Here is an 18340-nt window from a genome sequence, read left to right as displayed (position 1 = left end):
TGTGCTTCCGGATTGTAAGCACCGCCCATGAGCTGTCGCCGCACCAGACACACCTCCCTTTTGCCGGGTAAATGCAATATTTGGAACACCATTATAATGTACATTTCTCACACCACATAAGATTTCAGGTGATTTGACTCTTCACTTCTGAACAATTCATGACTAATAATAATGTTCGTTGAAATGTAACTGCAAAGGATTACTGAACAGCGCCAAGTATTTAAATCACCCGCTCGGACCGCCCCTTATGATATGTAGACAGCAAGCAGTTTATAAGCCAAGGCGCAAAACTCACCGCACTAGCGAAGAACAAGTAGCTGGCAAAGTTCTCAGCTCCCTTTTGATGACAGAGGCCACGAATCGAACGATAATTGAATAGCTAGTAACTGTAGCTATATATTGTCTGATCCTTTCAGCCAAGTGTGGACTTCTTCGCAGGGGAATATTTTTAGGTAAGCTGGCAAATAATTGAAACATCTCTTGTTAGCTACTAGTCTTGCAACTTTTCAATCAAACTCCCTCAACGTGACTCAAATTGAGTGATAAGATTGTAAATATCCTGAATTTGAAAGGCGATGGACAACATTGGCTGGATAGTTTTTTGTTTGTGAGAAAGCTAGTTAGAGCGGGTGAATGGAAAATGGCATACTTGATGGCTCGGCCATTTTCTGTCCAGCTTCTCTCTCTCATTTAGAATAAATGAACTCGTTTCCATCGACTATATGTCAAACTGTTAGGTTTATGTGATAGTGTGGAATCTGGTGTCGATATATTCGTGGTTTTGTGACAATTGTTGCAGTATTTCATATTGTTTGTCGTCCTTTAACATTGTCCCACTTCCATTTGCCCGCGCCCAGAGCTTTTGACGAGTTGGCTTTGTGAGACTTACGTGGGGGGTTGGGTTGTGGTGTTATTACCTATAAATCTGAACAAATAAAATACTTAATATTTGCAGGCTCTCTATATTGGAGGGATACGCGTGGGCTATAATGCCAAGAAAGGGGTAAGTTTCAGTTTTGCAGTTTGACCTAGTCTTGTCAATGTAGCTAGCTAGGTGACGAAAAAAAGTTCACGCTAGGTAGCTGGCTTGCTAACTAACTAGCCGCGGCTTAGCTGGTTAGCGAGCATTAACTAACACGTTTCTTAGCATTTCAGCAGGATGCATATTGTAATTCAACATTTACTGTGTCATTTCAGGACAAATGTGGACTCCAAGTCTATTGATCATGAGATGCCCAAGGAAACTACAGTGAGATCCAGGAAAAGAAAAGCAGACGTTGCCATTGTAAGTTATTGCTACTGTAGCGAGATGGTTACCTGGCTATGTCTTTCTAATACGGTTTATCATAATTAACATTTTCCTTATTCAATCCTCAGTATTTGCAAGACCCAGATGAAGTGGCAGAGATGATAAAAAAGAAACAATGTGGATCTCAGGTAACTACATGCGCTGTGCTGTTCCAATGCATTCCCTTGCAGACCATGCATTTGTTGGATTTAGCTAGCAACACGCACCAGGCAGTGACCTACACAGGTTAATTAGGACTGCTCAATAAATGAGACGATTGTGTTTAATCAGTTGTTCCTTAATCAGTTGCTATTGGTGTCCGTCTCAGAATCCTCTTCATGCTGTTTGTTTTTATCAGTCGGACTTTCTTCTCTTTTCTTCTCCCTCTCCTGTGCAGGTGAGCTGGAATACCGAGTCGGTTTTCACAAGCCCGTGCAGGCGGATCCCCACGCCTGACAATGAAGTCGATCAACCAGTTGCCTTGAATACCGCTGGGTTTTCTGCTCAATACACTTTCAAAAACATATTTGTCACCCCCACCAGGTCTTCCCCTCTTCCTGTGCTATGGTGAGTCACTTCTGGTATCTGGGACAACGTGGGCAAGATGCAGTGACGCTGCTAAAGAGCAGGAGTGGTTACTTGACATGTTTGAGTAATGTGTGATTTTTCATTAGGAGATTGCATGACCTCCTACCTTGAACTCTGCACTTACACTGTCCAAGGCCAAGCATTATGATAACCAATGTGTTCACCGGTTTCATTTGAATGTAACAGACCATGGCCTCCTCTCACTACTATTGTCTTTCTAAGAGTGTACAGTCTGCTGTTTATAAGAACAGATCCCTCCCTTGACACTCATTATGTGTACCTGTATACTATTTAGTCTTACAGTTCTGTGTTTGCACTCTGAGTCAAGTTGAGGGATTCTTCGTTGATCCCTTTAATTTGATAACTACACATTTTAAATGGACGCTAACCCTCGATGTGTTTCTCTTTGTAGCTGGGCAAGCAGAGATGATGTATGGAACAACCTGTTGAAGAAAGACGAGACGTATTCTCGAGACATCCACATCATGAACAAACACCCACACCTCCAACCCAAGATGAGGGCTATTCTTCTGGACTGGCTAATAGAGGTTTGTAGCTCTCTCTGTATCAAACGCCTACATTTGTCTCCCACAGTGCATCTACTACTTTGATCAAAACCCTCATGTTACTTGATCAGTGTCATCTATGTTTATCTTAAGGTGGTGAGTATTAGTTTTACTAATGGATGTATGGCCCCAGTTTAATTAAGTCAACTGGGTCTAGACAGAAGATGGCTGTCAGGTGATGCGTATTAGCTAAGCTCTGACATTCTAAGGGGAAGCCTAGTCGCCTGCACGACTGAACGCATTCAACCAAAATGTCTTCCGCCTTTAACCCAATTCTTCTGAATCAGCATTGATCTTTAAAGTTGGGCCGTGTCAGACCTATGGTATAGAGAACCATGATCAATGCTTTTACATGGGGCTCTCTTCCTTAGCTACTCTGTGACATTGCCTACAACTTGTATTCTCGACCTTGTTTTCTCTCTCAGGTGTGCGAGGTGTACAAGCTACACAGAGAAACCTTCTACCTGGCTCAGGATTACTTTGATAGGTTCATGGCCACGCAGACCAATGTTTTCAAGTCAACACTACAGCTCATCGGCATCTCTTCTCTGTTTATAGCTGCCAAAATGGAGGTAGGAAGAAGCCTCTTCTACACCCTGTGTTAAGTCATTTTGTATACGAGTGAGATTTAACATGTTTACTACCTTTTTCCTTTTCAGGAAATCTACCCTCCAAAGGTGCATCAATTTGCCTATGTTACTGATGGTGCCTGCACTGAGGATGATATCTTATGTATGGAGCTAATCATTATGAAGGTATGCCTCTCAAACGCTTTACGTCCCAGTGTTTCTCAGTACGGATGGGTCACACATCCTTATTGTTGTCTGAAGCTTGTCGAGCCATGATCAGCGTTTAGCCACTTACTGTTAAAAATGACTACTTGTATTCCTAATGACGCTCTGTCACTAATGGTAGTTCCTGTTTAACGTGATAGTTCACATATTTCTTCTGAGCTGGGGAACTCTTCTCTGTGGAATGAAATCATCATGTGGCTCTTGTTTCTACGGTGTCCCCCTTTGCTCAGGAGCTGAAGTGGCGTTTGAGTCCCCTGACATCTGTGTCCTGGCTAAACATCTACATGCAGATTGCCTACCTGAAAGAGTCCGAGGAGGTTCTCATCCCACAGTACCCACAAACTACGTTTGTACAAATTGCTGAGGTAAGGTCACGACTGAGATTTCCCGCCACTGCAAGTGATTCATAGCATCTTACAACAAAATATACCTAAGAAGACCAACAAGGCAAAATATGTTCTCGCAGACGACACAGCTTTTACTTATACGTGATGGCGTTGTAAGACAAAGGTTTCACGTTTCCTCTCTTAGAACGGCTCATTGCTTCAAGTCGGTGTTGTGCACGTGCGGTATTATTGTGCTCGCGCTCTCATCCCCCCCCCCCCTTTTGGTTTTCTCTATAGCTCCTGGACCTGTGTGTGTTGGATGTGAAATCTCTGGAGTTCTGCTATGGCGTGCTGGCTGCCTCTGCCCTGTTCCATTTCTCCTCACTGGAGCTGGTGGAGAAAGTCTCCGGTAGGGTGTTTCATTCTGAAGCTGTTCAGGTCAATCCACATCTTCAATCCAACCACTGAGTTGTAGTGGTTTGGTGGATTTGGCCCTAACCAGACTCCTTTTTTTGTTTTGATCTGTGCAGCTCTAAAGTGGTTAGACGTCGAGGCGTGTGTGAGGTGGATGGTCCCCTTTGCCATGTCCATCAGAGAAGTGGGCAGCTCAGCCCTGAGGCCCTTCAAAGGAATCCCTGCGGATGACATGCATAACATCCAGACCCATGCTGCCTATCTGGACTGGATGGTGAGGGCGTCGTTTGTGATTTGTATGGTTTTCAACCACAATGTCAAACATTGGCGTAGGACATTGTATCAGGCTGTTCAGAGTGAATATTTATTTTCCCCTCCGCTTGTGTTAAGTGGTACACAGCTGAGTTGCAGCCTGTATTGAGAGTTCTGTTGGTTTCTTCTTTAGGCGAAGGCATGCTCCTACCCACAAGTGGACGTAGATCGCAGCCAGAGTTCCCCAATACCGTTCGGCGTGCTCACTCCGCCCCCCAGCAGCGAGAAACCAGAGGGCACCGTCTCTTGATTTCCATTGGGTTAGTATGGGCACGGGCTGAGGAAGTCTCAAGATATTGTAGGACTGGGAGAAATCCATGGCATTACACCAACATGGGCGCAAATGCTTTTTCTACATGCGTGCAGGTGTTTTGGTGCTAAGGTGAATGGGTGTTTTTGGATGTCTCTGCCTTGAGTGACTGACAGTTTTTAATTGGAGTGATGCCAAGCTGGACCACCTGCCAAAAACCCAGAGCTGTCATTGGCTCGGAGTGCTGCTAAAGAAGGTGGACTTGGCTTGATGGAACAGTAGATGAATGTGTGTGTGTGTGTGGCTCACGCTTGCCATTTTGAGAAAGATAATACTGCCAGGTTTGGGGACCAGTAGCTCTGCTGCCAAAATGGACAAGTGGAAGAGCCTCCTGCTTCAGAAGCAGAAATATGGATTGTATTTTAACTCTGCAACTTTCTCTCTTGCATTTGAGTTTTTACCTAAATGTATATTTGTTTTGAAATGAGATGCTGCTACTTATTTTTTAAATAAAGTCACTGTCGCAGACAGCTTTTATGTTTTACAATGTTGTGGGTCTTTGCCTTCTCCAGGGACAGGGATTGTAGCCTGGTTGAACCAGCCTGACTGCTGTGTTCACTATTCTGTTTTACTGCGTGTGAAATGGCTTGGTGAACTCGATGATCAGGCGGGTTCCACCAGGCCGGTACGATGTGCAGGGGCACCAGTTAGTCCAGGTAACATGTACATGTAGGTACTAGATTAATGTGACTATGCATAGATAAGTGTAGCAGCAGTGTAAAGGGGGGAGGGTGGGCAATGCAACTAGTCTGGGTAGCCATTTGATTAGCTGTTCAGGGGTAGAAGCCTTTAGAACCTAGACTTGGTGCTCCGGTACACCTTGTCGTGTGGTAGCAGAGAGAACAGATTATTACTAGGGTGGCTGGAGTCTGACAATTTTTTGGGCCTTCCTCTGACACTGCCTGGTACAGAGGCCAGGCGGTGCTGAAGTGATGTAGTGGGCTGTACGCACTACCCTCTAGTGCCTTGCGGTCGGAGGACGAGCAGTTGCCTTACTTGTCGGGATTCTCGATGGTGCAGCTGTAGAACTTTTTGAGGATCTCAGGACCCATGTCAAATCTTTTCAGTCTCCTGAGGGGGTATAGGCTTTGTGCCCTCTTCACAACTGTCTTGGTGTGTTTGGACTACGATAGTTTGGTGACGTGGACAAAGGAACTTGAATCTCTCAACCTGCGTCACTACAGCCCCGTCGCTGAGAATGGGGTCGTACTCGGTCCTCTTCCTGTAGTCGACGATCACGTTGAGGAAGAAGTTGTTGTCCTTGCACAGCATGGCCAGGTCTCTGACCCTATAGGCTGTCTTGTCGGTGATCAGGCCTACCACTGTTGTCATCGGCGAACTTAATGATGGTGTTGGAGTCGTGCCATGCCAGGGATGGGTCTTAAGGACAAGACGGACCAACATGCATGTGAGCTGTGCACAGTAGATCGTTGGCTACTGTGTTGGTCTGCCTTGTACTTTAAGGTGTGGCCACATTTGAGATTTCTGTCTGAAAATTCTGGATGGAGCCAATGGTTATTCGATGATTCATCATCCTGGAGAGGCCAATGATAACAGCTTTTAAGCCAACAGCATCACCATCTGGCACCACCATCTAATTCAGTTTAGGAGCCTGAGTTTGCAGATCTACTGAGGAAGTCCTGCTGTAGCCTATGATGCCGTCCTATCATTTTTGTTGTTACGCTGTATGTGTAACCCAAGTATGCCTAGTAGGATAGGTCTACTGTAGCATAGGTCTACGATGTCTTTTTGTTGTTTTACCATTTACTAGGACCACAATGGAAGTCAACTTTTGTCATCAGTTTTAAATGCATTATCCACGTGGTTGTATTTTGGAATTGTCAAATCATCTTTGCTGGATTAATGACTAACCTACAATATGTTGACTTTCGTAGTTATGTAACTCATCTAAAAATATATAGTATAGAGCAGAGTTGAACGTGTCACCGGCAATGATGTACAGTACCAGTCAAATGTTTGTACACCTACTCATTCCAGGGTTTGTAATTTTTACTCTTTTCCATCATGTAAAATTTGTCAACTATGAAATGACACATGGAATCATGTAACCAAAAAAGTGTTAAACAAATATTTGACATTCTTCAAATAGCCACCCTTTTCCTTGATGACAGATTTGCATGCTCTCAACCAGCTTCATGAGGTAGTCACCTGGAAGGCATTTCAATTAACAGGTGTGCCTTTAATTTGTGGAATTTCTTTCCTCAATTCGTTTGAGCTATTCAGTTGTTGTGACAAGGTCGGGTTGGTATACAGAGGATAGCCCTATTTGGTGAGAGACCAAGTCCATATTACAGCAAGAATGGCTCAAATAAGCAAAGAGAAATGACAGTCCATTACTTTAAGACAAAAGCCAAGTCAATCTGGAAATTGTGAAGAAAGTTTCTTCAAGTGCAGTCGCAAAAACCAAGCGCTATGCTAACACTGTCCCTTGTGAGGACCGCCACAGGAGAGGAAGACCCAGAGTTACCTCTGCTGCAGTGGATAAGTTCATTAGTTACCAGCCTCAGAAATTGAAGGCCAAATAAATGCTTCAGAGTTCAAGTAACAGACATTTCTCAACAACTGTTCAGAGGAGATTGCGTGAGTCAGGTCTTATGGTCAAATTGCTATAAAAAAAAACACTACTTAAGGACACTGATAAGAAGAGACTTGGTTGTGCCAAGAAACACAAGCAATGAACATTAGACAGGTGGAAATTTGTCCTTTGGTCTGATGAGTCCAAATATGAGATTTTTTTTGTTCCAACCACCATGTCTTTGTGAGACGCAGAGTAGGTGAACAGATCATCTCCGCGTGTGTGGTTCACATCATGAAGCATGGAGGAGGTGTGATGGTGTGGGGATGCTTTGCTGGTGACACTGTCAGTGATTTATTTAGAAGTCAAGGCACACTTAACCAGCATGGCTACCACAGCATTCGGCGGCGATACGACATCCTGTCTGGTTTGCACTTAGTGTGACTCGTTTGTTTTTCAACAGGACAATGACCTGGCCCAACACAACTCCAGGTTGTGTAAGGCATATTTGACCAAGATGGAGAGTGATGGAGTGCTGCATCAGATGATCTGGCCCCCACAATCACCTGACCTCAACCCAATTTAGATGGTTTGGGATGAGTTGGACCGCAGACTGAAGGAAAAGCAGCCAGCAAGTGCTCAGCATATGTGGGAACTCATTCAAGACTTTTGGAAAAGCATTCCATGTGAAGCTGGTTGAGAGAATGCCAAGAGTGTGCAAAGCTGCCATCAAGGAAAAGGGTGGTTACATTGAAGAATCTAAAATATACTTTGATTTGTTTAATACTTTTTTTGGTTTCTACATTATTCCATATGTGTTATTTCATAGTTTTGATGTCTTCACTATTATTCTACAATGTAGAAAATAGTAAAAATAAAGAAAAACCCCAGAATGAGTAGGTGTGTCTAAACTGTTGACTGGTACTATACGTCTACCATTTCATTAGTGTTCATGCTTCTCAATGTGGTGTACCCTTAGATGCTCTTTTTAAAGCCTTACCATTTTTATACGTGGCTCTTGCTAAACTAAAGTTTATGCTGAAAGTTATTGAAGTAAATAAGATTTAAACTGTTTAAGAGAAGAATGAGATAAAAGCACGTTTCTGTAAAATATAAATCACTAGAAACCTCTGCTTTTCTTTAAACTCACAAAATATTGTAGAAAGTTAATGGATTGGTCACAAAGATGACATCTGAGCTGGTGCACTGGGCTAATGTAAAGTACAGAAAACAGGAGCTATGTGAAAGGTTTAGATGTAAACATCTTCAGTGTCATTTGTTTGTATTGTTATTCACTGTAACTTGCCGTAATTTGGAATCAAAGAGGACAAAAATTAAAGTCATCTGAATGAAAACAAAATGGAGCATAGGGATGGCCTCTATAATGGCTGTCTCTTTCATGCGTTCACTGACAGACAGTGCCCTCTGCTTGCAGTCAAGGAGTGTGTGTGCTTAAAGATACACAGGACTAATCCACTAGATGTCAGTATGACGCTTTCGCTGTCAAAGCTGCTCTCTCGTAAGACTTGCCGGGGACTACTCGACAGATGCTGCTGGGAGTAATTCTTGTACTTGTCTAATTCTCTGGTCCTTCACTTTGTCACAAACCAGATTGGATCACCTAAGGGTTTGTTTTTCTTTGGCCAGCTGAATTTATCAGATGCATTTATCAAATGGATTGATACTATTGTCTTACTAAATCATTTGGATATTCAGTCTACATCAATTCTTCACTCTTTTTTTTACTAATGGCAGGAATATGAATCAACCATGCCGTCTGAAGTTATCCCCTATATTATTTTTCAACTATTTCAAACGATTGTTGAAAATATATGGACTGTTCCTTTTCTGCTCTGGTGCTCTTCACACCCATCGACTGTTCTGCATCGATGTTCAGTGATTAACGCTGCGTTAAAGCAGCAGCGGCCCTTGCTGTCTCTTTAAAGATAGGGGGGGGGCTTCGCCCATCAGACAGGCTCTTGGGGCAATGGGCCCTCGGGCAGCCAGGCAGGAAGCAGCACAACAGCTGTTATGCGCTCAATGGCCCCTTTGTTCTCGCAGCTCAGACGCTTGTGGCAGTAGCAGGTGCCCATTGGCTAAGCCACCAGCCGCACAAGTGTTCACACCTAGATTGGTGTCTACTGTACCCCCTATCACTGAAAATGCTAAAGGGATTCCACCTACATATAGTAACAGTCTTAGGCCAGCTTTAGTGTTTTATATCATTCATACATTGCAATTAAAATGGCACCATGTGTCAACATTGGAATGACTAAATTGATGTAATGATCATGCTTTGATCAAGAAAAAGGTACATGTATTCTTAATTAAAATTCGGTCAAAGGTGCAAGGGAAAACATTTGTGCTGACGTATTTTTCAATTGGGAGGCTTGACTCTGTGACACTTTAGGGTCAATAGAAATGTGTTTTGTCATGTCAAATAAGCCACTTGGTGACACATTTTATCCCTGAGGCAAGGCAGGGGGTAGCAGAGGGAGGGTAGCAGTACAATAGTGCTGATATTCATCATGTATTCAGGTTTCCCATAGTCCCACATGCAGTATTACATTTTTGAAATGATTAATATCAATCAACATATTCAATGAGTCTATTAGTTGAGCTCTATTGGTGTGCAGTACATGCCTATACCATATAACCTATATCTACCTAGGTTGTTTAGTCAGTTGTTGGCCCCTAACCAGATCCTCTGTGCAGCTCTGAAGCGGTCCAACGTTGAGGATTGTGTGAGGTGGATGGGTCCCCTTGCTATGTCCATCAGAGAAGCGGGCAGTTCAGCCATGAAGAGCTTCAAAGGACTCACACAGGCAACATTGGTATGGATGTTTGTAGTCTATCTGGACTGGATGGTGAGTTTCCGTTTTTCAAGGAGCTTGAGAGACTGGAGGGAATAAACAAAAATATGCAAAAAAAAATGATAGTCCCACTAAGCGCAAACCAGATGAGATGGCGTATTGCTGCTGAATGCTATGGTAGCCATGCTGGTTAAGTGTGTCTTGAATTCTAAATAATCACTGACAGTGTCACCAGCAAAGCACCATCACGCCGCCTCCTCCATGCTTCACGGTGGGAACCACACATGCAGAGATCATCCATTCACCTACTCTGCGTCTCACAAAGACACGGTGGTTGTAACCAAAAATCGCAAATTTGGACTCATCAGACCAAAGGACAGATTTCCACCAGTCTAATGTCCATTGCTCGTTTTTTCTTGGCCCAAGCCAGTCTCTTCTTATTATTGATGTCCTTTAGTGGTGTTTTTTTGTTGTTGCAGCAATTCAACCATAAAGGCCTGATTCAGTCTCCACTGAAAAGTTGATGTTGAGATGTGTCTGTTACTTGAACTCTGTGAATCATTTATTTGGTCTGCAATTTCTGAGGCTGGTAACTCTATTGAACTTATCCTCTGCAGAAGAGGTAACTCTGGGTCTTCCTTCCTGTGGCAGTCCTCATGAGAGACAGTGTTATCATAGCACTTGATGGTTTTTGCGACTGCACTTGAAGAAACTTTCAAAGTTCTTGAAGTTTTCCAGATTGACTGACCTTCATGTCTTAAAGTAAGGATGGACTGTCATTTCTCTTTGCTTATTTGAGCTTTTGTTGCCATAATATGGACTTGGTCTTTTACCAAATAGGGCTATCTTCTGAATACCAACCCTACCTTGTCACAACACAACTGATTGGCTCAAACGCATTAAGAAGGAAAGAAATTCCACAAATTAACTTTTAACAAGGCACACCTGTTAATTGAAATGCATTCCAGGTGACTACCTCATGAAGCTGGTTGAGAGAATGCCAAGAGTGTGCAAAGCTGTCATCAAGGCAAATCAAATTTATTTATATAGCCCTTCTTACATCAGCTGATATCTCAAAGTGCTGTACAGAAACCCAGCCTAAAACCCCAAACAGCAAGCAATGCAGGTGTAGAAGCACGGTGGCTAGGAAAAACTCCCTAGAAAGGCCAAAACCTAGGAAGAAAGCTAGAGAGGAACCAGGCTATGAGGGGTGGCCAGTCCTCTTCTGGCTGTGCCGGGTGGAGATTATAACAGGACATGGCCTAGATGTTCAAATGTTCATAAATGACCAGCATTGTCAAATAATAATAATCATAGTAGTTGTCGAGGGTGCAACAAGTCAGTAACACAAGAGTAAGTGTCAGTTGGCTTTTTCATAGCCGATCTTTGAGAGTATCTCTACCGCTCCTGCTGTCTCTAGAGAGTTGAAAACAGCAGGTCTGGGACAGGTAGCACGTCCGGTGAATAGGTCAGGGTTCCAGCAGGTCTGGGACAACAGGTCTGGGACAGGTAGCACGTCCAGTGAACAGGTCAGGGTTCCATAGCTGCAGGCAGAACAGTTGGAACTGGAGCAGCAGGTGGCTACTTTGGTGGCTACTGGAGCAAAGGGTGGCTACTTTGAAGAATCTCAAATATAACATATATTTAGATTTCCTTAACACTTTTTTGGTTACTACATGATTCCATATGTGTTATTTCCTTGTTTTGATGTTTTTTTCACTATTATTCTACAATGTAGAAAATAGTACAAATAAAGAAAAACCCTGGGATAAGTAGGTGTGTCCAAACTGACTGGTACTTAAAGTCAACATAGGTGCACTGTGCAGTTGAGAGAGAGGGAAACATGAAGGGAAGATATGGAAGTATTCTATCTATGTGCACTCAATTCATTTTGCGATTGTTTTTAGAAGGTTAACAGCACAGAAAGGTGAGGAGAAGATTGATTTATACTGTAGGTCCACTTCGTTGTACCCTATAGGGCATGCCCTAAAATCAGGCTGTCGTTAGCTGGCCAACCTCACCAAAGCCCCCTTGCTGTCTTTTTAAGGGGGGTGCTAATGAACCACATTCCACAGGAACTTTCATTCAGTCAGAGCACTGGGGAATTTCAGGCTCCCTTCCATGACCCTTTAGTGAACACTGAAGTAAAGTGCTGTGAGCGGTCTCTGGGGATGACCTGTCAAGCTGTTCAAATGGGCCTATGCAGTATGTGTTGTCCTACTCTCATGCAAATGAAACAAAAATGATATTGTTATTATGGTAACGTTGTGCAATGTTATACTAATTTGGGACAAAATGTAATAGGCTATAGAAGGGCTTAGATGCTATTTTTCATGATGTATTCAAATCCAGGCGTCAAGGTTTGCAGCACTACTGATTTTCCTCCTTCCCCTCTAGGACTGATTGGGTCCTGGGACCCCATTGGCCAATCAATAATATTAGTCAATCAATTAACTACAAAGACAAGAGCTACAGCTCTGACCTCAAGGCCAGTATTTACATTTCAGCCTATAATAGTATGTTAATTCACTAGATAAGCTTATTCTAAGATACCACAGTTTAAAGCAAGACTCCTTAATTGCTACGTACATGTTTTGCCTTATAAATTAATCATATATCCCCATTGATTCTTGAGAATATAACTTAGAAATAGCTGATGAGTTTAGTTCAACTGTCATACCCCATCAGAACCCAAAATATAAGCTCCAATGTTTGTAAACAACATAAATGGAAACAAACACTGTATAGCCTCAAAACATACATTTGATATCATGGATGGTCAGTCCTTGCATCCATAGCTCTGTCTACGCATTTGAGAGTGGTTACATTTCAGGTATAAAGCTTTGTTATTGTTTCAATAAAGGATTATAGCTTTAAATAATCAACTCCCACAAAAAATATGAAAAGAGAAGAAAGTATGGAAACGACATAATGGCAAAAAGGGAAAAAGACTGATAATCTTGCAAAATAAATAGATGAGAGAGAGCTGCAGTATCTGTCACTGTCAAAGGAGCTGTCAATGAGGGACCACGTGGCTTTGAGACGGCATGCTAGTGTTTACATATGGGGCTACACGAAACACGCCCCCTATTTCTTCTCACGCCCACAAAGGGAGGTGCGGGGAAACTGTATTTATATAAACCACACCCCAACTTTGAATGAGCAACATGTACCTGAGGACTGTGCAGAACGAAAGCTCGGGTTGACGCTGTCCTTGTCCATTTAATTTAGAAACGGTGTTGTGTCCAGTAGTCAGATAGTCAATTTCAGATAGAGTTGTGTCACATGTTAAATGTAAAGTCAATGCATTTGCAACCTTTTATTATGCTGAACGGCAAAAGTGCCATTTCCAGAACGGCAGAAGTTGAGAGAGGAAAGTGGAGTCATTTTTGAGACAGCATAGCGAGAAGGAAGTTATTTTCCGAGGTAGTGCCGCAGAATGAACTTTAACATTTTTTTAAAGTATTCATCATGTCCAACACGTATGTTGTTCCTTTGTACCAGTTATGTATGTATGCCTGTATATATGTATTTATGTATGTACCAAGATGGCTTATAAATTGTTGGCTGCACTGCAAGTGACAAATTAACACAGTCAGAGCCTATGTAGGCCTACAAACAGTATACCGGTAGATTGCTGACCAACACACAATTTCAATCTTGTTCAAACTAGATATAGTTTGTAGATCTATAGATCTATAGATATATATATACATCCACACTATATCATTTAAATTGTCTAATTGTAGGCCCATAGGCCTATGACGTAGAAGTACTGTCAACAAAAGTTGTTGTATTTTCCAGCACATGCAAAGACAGTGAACTAAACTTGTGTTTGGTGTGTGAATACAGGTGACCTTGGAGCATTCATCAAAGACACCTGATGAAGCCCTACCCATCGGATAAGAGGTTAGTGATATACTCCACTGTGAAAATATTAGCATTTGAAGATATTCTACTATACATTTACATACTATGTTGGGATGGGAATACAGGTAAAACTGACCATGGAAAACGAACAGATTTTAGATACAGTATTAGTGTGACTGTGCCAATGATATCCCCTCAAAATATTCTCAGCATAATCTTATGACACTTATTTACCTAAACTGGCTGCAGCATCCCTCATAACTCAATGCGTTTTTACCATATAGTCTGTATCCGTCTTCCACCATCTGAATGGCAACTACAAGTGTCTACACCTACTTTATTTTACTGCTATGTTACGTTGCCCGGAACTGTTAGAAGTAGGTTGAGGGTGGAGGTGGGTATGATACGTCCTAGAAAACAACCGCCGTTTTTCTCTGCTGGTATTTCATACTTCCCACAGCAAGAGGCTGTTCACAGCACTTGTTTTTGTTTTCTAATAACCAGGCTGTTCCCTTCAGGGACACATTAGCTCTTGTAAACAAGTTGCTACAGTGTGTATATAGGCTTTGATGTCACTGATTTAGTATCTTCTCTTACACTTCAATATTTTATTAACTATATTCATAATTACGACATAAAGCAATGCTCATGATGATATTTTCAATAAATGTAACGCCTCAGCTAGCCAACAGTTCATCTTATATTTAGGCTATGGAAGTGAAACCATGCTCTTAGCCATGCGTGGTTTCTACTAGTTGAATACCAGCTTTTTCTAAAAGTTCCCCGTGTGCTGCCATGGCAGCTTATTGCAATTAAAGTACAGTATAATACACTTCATTGTTGCTCATTTGTTAATTTGCTTCGTTATCATCAGTTTACTTCACTTCTCACGTCTCCCTCAAATGACGTAGTCGGACTGAGATGGCGTTTGAACATCAACGTAATACAGCATGGCGTCAACGTGATGTTTGTCAGGACACGCGTCTTGATTTGATTGTGATGTTGCTATACGTCTTGTGAAGGCTTATCTCACTGTAATATTGAGGAAACATTAAGGGTCGTGGCGTGGTAAAATGAACCTTATCATAGGGGTAATTGTTATTAATGATAATAACAACTGAGTTGATGAAGGAGATTAACGCAGAGTGATAGGTCAGTGAGGGCTCAGTATTATAATACAATAGTAGAATTGCAGTGCTGCAACTGTATTAGTTTGAGCGTATACATCTATTGTATTTCTCCCTATTCATTTGGTTTTCTAGAGTAAGACAATATGGATTAATATGGACTATATTCAGGAACAAATCTGTTGTTTTGCGTTTTTGCATTTGGTACATGCAGTTCTGAGTATCCTTATGGCCAAGATTAAGCTCTCATGATGTGATCAACAGCTGTGAGCACTAGAAATCTGATCTAGTTCATCTAGTGCTCTTCCATTACGTGGAATCTCTGTTGAACAGACAGTGGAGCAGAGAGATTGAACATCGCTCAGGTTTTGTTATGCTGTTTTGGTGTGCGTCTGCCACCCCCTTGTGGCCTCTCACATTAACTGCAGGGTCAGGGAAGCTATGGCTTTCTACAAATTGTGACTATTTTGGCTATTCTTTGCTCAAGCTGCAGTATTCTGCCTCCATGGTGTTTGGACAACAATAGCTCTCAGAACTGCCGGTAGTGTGATTTGGGATTTCAAAGGTTGCTTTGATGTGTAACCTAACGAAGTGTTGATTCAATGTCAGAACAAAAACCCTCCCACGACTCTTTGATTCTTATTTGCTGTCATTGCGCAAACAAACCAGCAGGGTTATCAATTGCATCATCCTTGTTAATAATGAAAAAAATAAACATTTAATTTGTCTTATTTTAACATTATATCTGTAGTTGCCGTAGTACCAGTCTTTGGCCTAGTGTTTTAAATTGAAGAGGACAGATATGATCAAATCACAAACTAGACTGTACAGTGCTGTGTAAAATAAAGCATGAGGGAATTATAGGCTTATTTGAAAAGGGCAAAACAAAGGCCTTCTTGTTCCTTTAAGTCTTTATGTTTTTTGGAGGGAGTGTGCGTCGAACACGAGGGCCGCTTCCTGTCAATTCTGTTCCACATATTCCCGGTTCCTTTCCATTGTAATTCCTTTAATTAAAGTGATTTTATTCACAGGCACACAGCTGGCACCGGCTACTTTCCATTAGGCATCTGAGTGGCCGCCTCGTTGGTTGGAGGACCCGCACTGGGGCTGCTTCCTAGGGAGCACAATACTATTTTCATCTCCCCTCTGAGTTTGTTGTGTGTTTTGAATTTATTAATCATTGATTTTAATGCGCGCCTCTTGACAGTGGCAGCTACCCGCGCATTAATTAATTCCAGTGTCCCTGTTTAACAAAATGGCATTTAGAAACAATGTGAGGTCGGCTGGTGTTCCCTCTGACCTATAAATGAAGGCGTTGCATGCAAAATGTCAAAATTAGCTTTTATTTGTTCTTCACTATTTGTTCTTTGTACTATTTATTTGATGGCGTAGATATAAATGAGGCCATTTCTGCTCTATTGAAGTATCTGTAAACACAGTTTGTTTTTTAATATTCAGCAGTATTTTGGTAGATCATAAAACACAGTAATGTCTCTTTTGTTCAGCGTCCTTCTTCAATACTCCTGCTTTGCATGCAGCCTCTGTCGGTCGCTGAATGGCATATTCTCAAAGGAATTGTCGGTCTTAAATTGAGAATAAAGGTGCTGTGCCGTCAACAATAGGTGGGCTATGTTTATCCTTTGAGGTCTTAAGTAAGTATGTTAAAAGATTGCCTTCAGTGAATTTCCGAGGAATAAAAAGAAAGATTAGATCTCACATTAGGCATATGGTGTTGGAATTTGAATTGGGTTAGGATTTGAATGTATTTATGTGAGTATTTGAAGAGAACTAAACTATTCATCCATTTAAATGAGTGACTGGTCTGTGTGGTTGAATAGATAAAAGCTTGCTCATAATCCTTATTGACAAGAGGGATGCGTAAAGACAGCTATTCCTAAGTCCCAGCCGTGCCCTGCCCTGTGGATGGGCCTTATCCTTATTCAAGGAGGGTTTCTTAATGCTAAAGATTTCCTGACAGATTGCTTTCACCAGATTGATTAGCACATGTTGTTAGTAAGTGAACTGTGTCTCTCTCTGTGTGTGTGTGTGTGTGTGTGTGTGTGTGTGTGTGTGTGTGTGTGTGTGTGTGTGTGTGTGTGTGTGTGTGTGTGTGTGTGTGTGTGTGTGTGTGTGTGTGTGTGTGTGTGCACGAGCGCCTCTGAGAGAGGGGGGGACATGGAGTGCTTATCATTCTGAAAATTAAAAGAAGCAAACAACCACAGCCGTAACATGATGGCATTTAGCTGGCATCCTGCTGGGGTTTAGCACAAGACTCTAACTGTGCTGACATCTGCAAAAGATAATGCCGAAAAGAGACTCAAGGATCACCTCGCTCAAACTCAAAGTGCAGTAACTACACAGTAGCATACAGTATGTTTGCATAATATTATTTTTTCCTGTAGTCAAAGCAGCAGGATAATTGCCGAATGTAACATAGCAGGAAGCCTCCGCGCAGGTCGTCCAGTCCAGTTTTGTTGACATGCTGTTCTCTAGCCATTGTATGAAGTAATGGTGTGAAATTGCTTGTATGCAAATACACTGTATAGCATGTTCAATTGGACCCTTGTGATGAAACAATTAGGGCTTTGAAGAAGGTTCCCACTATTCCTGCTCCACCTATGAAGCCTAAAGCAGGTTGGCCTTTCCCTTCTTCCCTCCCTCCCCTCCTGCCTCCTTCCCTCTCCTCCCTCCTCTCTGAAGTGGGGATAACAGAGAGGAGAGGATCCATCGATCAGTGCCGATCGTTCAGCGCCCTGCCTGCACCCTGCCTCATTGTTTTTATCTTGTCTCTCAAGCAGGGCGAACCCTGTTGCCATGGCATCCCCCACACATTGGAGATGGCACTTCAACCCTTTTGCTTAATGATCTCTTGGATGATAGCCTACTTGTCAGGCGTTCATGTTCTGTTGAGACGCGAGGGTTTCTGAACGTTCTATCGCAACGTTACTGTACCGAACAGGGGTCCATTCTCTGCTTTCGCAAATCAAAGTGAGCTTCTTTCCCTTTTAATTATTTCGAGTGCTATGATTTGTTTCCACTGGGTATGTTCTCAAAGACGGACGTTCTAAATGGAGAGAAACCAATTTGCATTCATTTAGTGCCTTTTTTTGTTTTTAGGCATTACTTTAAACCATCACTCTTTTGGCAGTTCAGTGCTGGGTGAGGGATTATTGCTCATATAAATAGCTGCCATTGATTTGACAAAAAAGAGACTACTCTATGTCATTATGAAGGCAGAAAATCCTAATTTAGAAATGTGAACAAAAAAGCTGAGCGTTCAATTCAATTCCATAATCCTCCATATTGCATGAAATCAGGGGTGTCGTGTTACAATACACCGTTTTAGTCAATGCTGCGATGGAGACAAAGGTGGCGCCTGCAGCCATCATAATGTAC

The 18340-nt window shown here is 42.3% G+C and overlaps 1 protein-coding gene across 1 annotated transcript; it reads left to right on the top strand.

Annotated features, from left to right (window-relative positions):
• The first annotated feature begins 301 nt into the window (after positions 1 to 301).
• On the top strand, positions 302 to 5081 carry LOC100286718 (cyclin E1). Its single transcript, NM_001146658.1, is given in 8 exon segments — positions 302 to 452; positions 956 to 968; positions 970 to 1003; positions 1198 to 1285; positions 1378 to 1437; positions 1686 to 1855; positions 2289 to 2326; positions 4569 to 5081. Coding segments are annotated over 7 exon segments (495 nt in total). The 5' UTR covers positions 302 to 452; positions 956 to 964; the 3' UTR covers positions 4670 to 5081.
• The last annotated feature ends 13259 nt before the right edge of the window (positions 5082 to 18340 follow it).

This window comes from Salmo salar, chromosome ssa26 (assembly GCF_905237065.1).
Source record: "Salmo salar chromosome ssa26, Ssal_v3.1, whole genome shotgun sequence".
NCBI lineage: Eukaryota > Metazoa > Chordata > Actinopteri > Salmoniformes > Salmonidae > Salmo > Salmo salar.
Note: the sequence above shows the minus strand (reverse complement) of the source record. Positions and strands in the feature narration are given on the sequence as shown.